This window comes from Rhinopithecus roxellana, chromosome 6 (genome assembly GCF_007565055.1).
Source record: "Rhinopithecus roxellana isolate Shanxi Qingling chromosome 6, ASM756505v1, whole genome shotgun sequence".
In the NCBI taxonomy this organism is placed as follows: Eukaryota; Metazoa; Chordata; class Mammalia; order Primates; family Cercopithecidae; genus Rhinopithecus; species Rhinopithecus roxellana.
In genome coordinates this window covers 126,578,119-126,585,229 of record NC_044554.1, presented here as the reverse complement: position 1 = coordinate 126,585,229, position 7,111 = coordinate 126,578,119, and the positions used below count along the sequence as shown (strand labels likewise).

Genomic DNA, 7,111 nt, shown 5'->3' with positions numbered 1-7,111 from the left:
TAATGTATGTGAAGGGCTGATGAATGCTTGTAGTCATACTGTAGTCTCTCTAGAGTTCCTTCCTCGGTTGCAAACTAAGTAAAGGGTTTTTTGCTTGTTTTACACATTATGAGCCTTTTATAGTCAGGAAAACTACACGGATCTCAAATTTGGCAATTCAGAGAGTCCGATTAACATGGTAGAGACAAAATATATATATATATATATATATATATATAAAAACTCGGAAAAAGCGCTAAACCCGCAGGGAGCGCTGGGCCGACCTCCAGTATCCCAGCATTCCTCGCGCTGCTCCCGTAGTTCCTTCCCCGAGTCTCTATGGTAGCGTCAGCCTCGGAGGCGGCAGTGACGGTGGCGTTTCCTTGAGGAAGAGTGAGGGTTCCAACTTTCCTGCTGATCTGGGAGGTGTTGGGCGCGGAGGGTCGAGATGTCAGAGAAAAAGCAACCCGTAGACTTAGGTCTCTTAGAGGAAGACGACGAGTTTGAAGAGTTCCCGGCCGAAGGTAACCGCTGTGCCCCGGTTTCTGTGCCGCGCGGACGGTGACTCAGGCCTCCGTGTGGAGGTGGTTTGGTCGGTCGGGCCCAGCTGGGGGCACCGGCGGGAAGTTTGGGCTCCCAGGGCCGGCACTCGAGGCGCTAACGCTCATCCATCAGTGGCGCCCCAGCTTCGGGTTTGGGGTGTCGCGCTGGGACTCACTGGCGAGGCCCAATGGCCTCAGCTTCCGTACTGGGTGGAGCCACTGTGAGTCTGGACCCAGAGCCCCGCGTCTGGGATGGTTGGTCCCTTTACTGTTCATCTGGGTTATTCACCACTTAAACTTTAGTTCAAGTCTATATAACTTCCTTTTTTCTTTTCTTTTCTTTTTGTTTTAGCAGTCTTTCTTTGCCTTTAAAGCTTTCCAGAATTGAATTGTCTGTAGTTACGCCAGTGCTGCTTAACTTTTAGGATGTTACAAATGAAGCCTGATTAAGTAGGATAGAAGGGTAAGATATTGGGTGCTTAATACACATTATTGCCTTACTCCTGCTCCTCACCATTTTTGTCATTTAACTGTGACCTAACTTAATGCTTTATAAGACCCTACAACTTGACGGTTGTGGTGGCTCACGCCTGTAATCCCAGCAGTTTGGGAGGCCGAGGTAGGAGGATGACATGAGGTCAGGAGTTCAAGACCAGCCTGGGCAACATAGCGAGACCCTGTCCCTCCAAAAATAAAATATGTATTTTTAAAAATATATATATTTTTTCAATTAAAAATACACTTTTTTTTTTTAGTTTCAAAACTAAAGACCTTTAGTTTTTTCATTGTAGGTAATAGCAAATTGCTAACATTTATTGAGTGGCTGCTGTTTTCAGGAACTAGTCTAAGTGCTTTACTTGTAATAGCATGTTCCACTTTCATAAATATAGGAAGTAGGTGCTAGACCATTCTTTAGATAAACTGAAGCTCGGAGTGAAACTTTCCTGATGTGCTAGGTGCTAGACCATTCTTTAGATAAACTGAAGCTCGGAGTGAAACTTTCCTGATGTCTCATAACTAGTTAGAAACAATAGAACTGGATTTGGAACACCTGTTCTGATTGACACCAAAGTTCTTAACTTTAGCTGTACTGCTTCTGTTTGTGAGATTGCTGTTGCCAGTTACGTTTTCAAAATCGGCTGCTTTATTGACTAATGGTTGATGAGTAGGACTTGTAATATTTACCTTATAAGAAAAGGAGATAACTTTCTGAAGGTGGTAGAAAGAGAATTGTGGTTAATGGGGTACACATCCTGTTGCATCAAGCAATTACTACTTCACTAAAATTGTCCCAAGTTGTATACTCTATCATGATCCTATTATACATAAAACCACATAGCTGGAACATTTGTTCTATTTATAATGTACTGTTACTTTGTTTAGTGGAAGAGAACATTAGTGTACATGCTACAGAAACTCGTAAACTAACCCAAAGCACATTTCTTTTCAGTTCTGGAATTCATTATGTATTGTAGACATTCTTAGTTTTTTGTTTTGTTAATGGATTTATCTGTTCAGTCATGTTTTCTTTAGCTCACTTTCAAGTTGCTTCATAATCTGCCAACGTAGAGCTGTGTCGTAGAAAGCTGGCCTATTGAAGGTACGATCTTCTTACTCAAACTTCATACTTCAAATAACATTCTTCATTATCATATACAGGGTGAAATATTAGGCACTTTATTTACATTATATAATCTAATTATCACTATCACCCTGAGAATATGGAGGCTCAGAGACAAAAAGAAAAACAAACAAACAAAACTTGCCATTATGTCCAAGCCAGAATCTGAAAGGTCTATCTCTCTGATCCAAACTTTATCCGCAGCATTTAGCAGAGTGCCTAATACATAGTAGGTGGTCAATAAATGCTTGTTGAATGAATAATGAATGAACCCGCATTTAAAATGAGTAGTTAGTTGATAATTGACTGCTTAAAAACGATCTAGAGATAACTATGTACCTGATGGTACACTTGATTTTTTTCAGCAACTTTCATCAGCTTTTGCGAGTGTAGTTTGTGCTTGTTCTAAGTTTATGCTGTGAGCAGCAATTTTTCAGTGTCAGTAGTTATATAGTAAAACAAAACAAAAAGGTAAAAGGAAAAGCAAAGAAAATATTCTAAGGACAAAGGACTCACAACAGACTGGTTTATTAACATTAAGTAATTGACCATTTATGGGCCTCCTTACATAATGTTTGTTGTCTTCAGATATAAATGTGTAGAATTAATTCATTCAGGAAACTTTCCATTTTAGAATGAGAAACATTTTTGATGTCTTTATTTTGTTCAAGTTTCTCTTCTCTGGTTTATGATTTGGAGAGGTTTTTCTTAAGTTAGTGAGAAAATCAGCCCACAAGGTGAAACCACTCAATATTTACTCATGAAAATTGTTCTGATGAATAACAAAACCTAAAGAAGAACAAACTTAGGAAAATATCACCAAATAATTATTTCTTTTCTGAGAATCTACATTTCTGACATGTTTTGGTCTAGTCAAGGTTTAGAGTCTCTTGCTATTCAAAATGTGATCCATGAAACAGCAGACTTGGCATTGCCTGGGAGCCTGTTACAATTGCAGCATCTCATCGTTCCTCAAACCTAGACCTACTTAATAAGTGTGGGCTTTACCAAGATTCCTAAGAGATATGTTTGCACATTAAAGTTTGAAAAGTATTACTTTGAAAAGTGACCTATTTTCAATATTTTGGTATCTGAGTTTTCACTTCAATTATTAATGCCCTAATTTACTTTCAAGTTCTTTCCGTACTTTGGAAAATTATTTTTCTTGTAAGTATGCTGTTGACAAATTCACTAACAGATACAAATTAAAATTGCTGTTGTTAAGGCAGCCTGTGAACATCTCTGCAGTGTATATAACAGATCGTACTTTCAAAGGCTTTGTTGAGTCTCAGTGCTCCGAGAGGTTGCCACATGAAAGTCATTACTCATAGTTCGACTAATAGATTTTCTTTTGGGAGTGGGTCTTCCTTTTGGAAGTGGCGTTACTGCATCCATCTTGTATAAGAATTTGTTTGGTAGGATGTCCATTTAATCATTTTAAGGAAAGGGAATTTTTATTGTTTCTTCTTTCTCTCTCTATTTTTTGTTTTTTTGGTTGTTTGAGATGGAGTTTCACTCTCATTACCCAGGCTAAAGTGCAGTGGCGTGATCTTGGCTCCCTGCAACCTCCCCTCCCTGGTTCAAGCAATTCTCCTGCCTCAGCCTCCCAAGTAGCTGGGATTACAGGCGTGTGCCACCACACCCGGCTAATTTTGTATTGTTAGTAGAGATGGAGTTTCTCCATGTTGGTCAGGCCGGTCTTGAACTCCCGACCTCAGGTGATCTGCCCGCCTCTGCCTCCCAAAGTGCTGGGATTACAGGCATGAGCCACCATGTCCAGCATAGTTTCTTCTCAACAGCCCTTCAGTGTAAAGTGCAACACCTGGAAGGAGTCTCTGAAGGTACAAATGCTGCTTTTATTTTTTTCCCCCATTCTGTAGCCTGTGAATTGGTGTTACATTGGCAGTTCCTCACAATTTTTCTAATTGGTGGGTGTGTAATCTACTGGTCATTAAGCAGGAGCTGTTAAAAAAATCATGTTTAGGATCTTTGTAATATACAGCCTCCAACTTCTTGACTAAAACTGATTTAGAACCACCTTTATTAGGAAGACATTCAAGGTCCTGGGCGTGATTGATTTTGATATGATTTGGGGAGCTTTGAAATGGTTGGAATTTTAGGACCAGAGGGCGACTTAAAAGCCTAGAGAAGATTTGGTGGTAATAGAGTCAAAAACTGAAGTAGTCTATAATTTATTTAAAACTTTGACTACTTTTTCATATCAAATTACTGAAAGAATTTTAAAATATTTTTATTAGTTTCTCTGACAATTAGATGCGGATTCCAGTAAAAGAGGGAAGAGAACAAGTGCTCCTTTAGATTCTTTTATTCTCTTCCTGTGCCAGAATTGAAAGTTTTTTTGTTTTTTGTTTTGGAGAGAGAAGCTGTTTTAGAATATTTAGAATGAAATTGAGTTTGCTTGCAGCAGCAATAGCATTTACAAGAGTGATATTATACTAAGTATTCTGTACTTTTTCTGTATTAGGTGAAATTGCTATATAGTCTGAAGAAATCAGGAGCAGAATACTACCCACCTCTCTGCCCTCTGGCCCCTTCAGAAATTTCTGGATAATACAGTGTTATGATGGGAATCTGTCTGTTGAGGCAGACAATAGACTAGTAATCCCCTAATGCTGCCAGCATTCTGGAAAAAATGAGGCACTATCACCTGTGCCTGAAAAAGTATGACATCTTGCAGTGGTTCTTAACCAAGGGAGTGTTTTTGGATGTCACATTGACTTGACAGGTAAGAGTATAGGAAAACTGCCAGCATTTAGTGGGTAGAGGTCAAGGATTTTATATTCATGCCTGCATGAGGAAGAACTGCCCTGTGAAAAATGCTATTGAGAAATATTTATGTGAACATCGTATACCAACAGGACTAAACATTGAATAGGAGGATTCCTTAGAATCTTAAATGTGGAAGATAGATGTGACCAGTATTGATAGTGTCACACACCATGCTAGTAGTCAATTTACCTAGTGCCAAAAAGGGCTTTTGTTGTTTTTGCATTATTAAATGTAATATAGTGGACATGACCATCAAACATTTAAATTAGTTACATGGTGGTAGCAAGAAATGGAGAACTCGTTACTAAAAAATTTTTAAGAAAAAATACGTAATCTGTATAATGATTCACAGAGTACCTGTTGAATGTCCATTTTTGATCATTGTGTGCAAGAAGAAAGTTTTTGAACCCCAGGATAGAATAAGCATGATGAATCTAGGATTAGGCCTAGATTCAAATCTACCGTTCATAAACTTTCAGCTTGTCACCTCATGCTAGTTACTTAACTTCCTCTTTAAAATATTTTCATAGTATATTATATAGGATAATTGTATAAGTAAATGCTTATGGTAAAAATTTAAACTTATTTTTTTTTTTTTTTTTGAGACGGAGTCTCGCTCTGCCGTCCAGGCTGGAGTGCAGTGGCCGGATCTCAGCTCACTGCAAGCTCCGCCTCCCGGGTCTACGCCATTCTCCTGCCTCAGCCTCCCGAGTAGCTGGGACTACAGGCGCCCGCCACCTCGCCCGGCTAGTTTTTTTTTTTTAGTAGAGACGGGGTTTCACCGTGTTATCCGGGATGGTCTCGATCTTCTGACCTCGTGATCCGCCCGTCTCGGCCTCCCAAAGTGCTGGGATTACAGGCTTGAGCCACCGCGCCCGGCCAAAATTTAAACTTATGAGTGTATAAATTAAAAAGTAAAAACAGTTTCCCTCTACCATTCTCCAAAAAGTTATTTATGCCTCAGTGATAGCCAATGTTAAATGTTCTTTTCTTTAGTATCCTTCCAGAATGTATTTATAAATTGTACTTGTGTGTATATGTCTTTTAAATACACACACAGAAGACATACTATATATACTATTTCCTCCTACTTGATTTTTATTATTTAATGTATCTCTAGTACATTTTTGCATCAATATAAAAATCTACCTTTTGCCCTCATTGTGTGCATCTTAGATAGTCTAACTAGTCCCTTCTTGATAGATATTAGGGTTTTTTTTTGGTTCTTTTATATATATGATGTGTGTGTGTGTGTGTGTGTGTGTGTGTGTGTATTTTTTTTTTTTTAAAGAGACATGGTCTTGCTCTGGTGCTCTGTCACCCAGGCTGGGGTGCAGTGGTGGTGTCACAGAGTATTACAGCCTTGAACTCCTAGGATTGAGTGATCCTCTGTCTCAGCCTCCCTAGTAGCTGGGAGTACAGGCATGTGCCACCTCACCTAATTTTTTTTTTCCAAATTGTTTTTTAGAGATGTGGTCTCACTGTGTGCCCAGCCTGGTACTGAACTCATGGCCTCAGCAATCTTCCCAGCAGTCTTCCCAGGTGCTGGGATTACAGGTGAACCACCACACCTGGCCTTTGAAAAAAAAAGGAATATGCTGCAGTGAATAACCTTACAGCTTTAGGGTTTTTGTTGCTTGGGTGTTGGCTTTTTTTTTTTCTGTTACAGATAATGAATATGTTTACATCTTTTTGTGTGTGTGCTAATCTATAAGATAAACTCCTAGAGAGGAAATTGCCAAATTGAATTGGCAGACTCGTTTTTATTTCTTTTTATAATACAATTTTTATTTCGAAATAATCTCAAACTTACAGAATAGTTGAAAGTACGGTACAAACATTTTTCTCTAAACCATTTGAGAATAAGTTGCCAACCTGATGACCATCACTCCTGAGTATTTTAATGTGTGTTTCCTACAAGGACATAGTCACAAGACAACTATCAAAATCAGGAAATTAACACACTGATGCATTACTATAGGTTGAGCATCCCAAATCTGAAATCCTCCAGAATCTCAAACTTTGTGAGTACCAAAATGAAATTTCAGTTTGGGGGATTTGGGATGCCCAACTGTAAATATATAATGCAAATATTTCAAAATGCAAAAAAATATAAAATTTGAAACACTTGTGGTCTGAAGCATTTTGAATAAGGGATACTCAGCCTGTATGATCTGAT

At 38.8% G+C, this 7,111-nt stretch overlaps 1 protein-coding gene across 2 annotated transcripts in view; it reads left to right on the top strand.

Moving 5' to 3' along the window:
• The first annotated feature begins 302 nt into the window (after nucleotides 1-302).
• The window catches only part of SEM1 (SEM1 26S proteasome complex subunit), a 36,994-nt gene continuing 30,185 nt past the window's right edge, over nucleotides 303-7,111 (top strand). Inside the window, exon 1 of one of the 2 annotated variants that reach the window (XM_010356273.2) lies at nucleotides 303-503. In XM_010356273.2, coding sequence (XP_010354575.1) covers nucleotides 428-503 — 76 coding nt within the window. In that variant the 5' untranslated portion in view covers nucleotides 303-427. The remainder of the gene's footprint in view (nucleotides 504-7,111) is intronic. The other variant, XM_010356274.2, reaches the window with a different exon arrangement.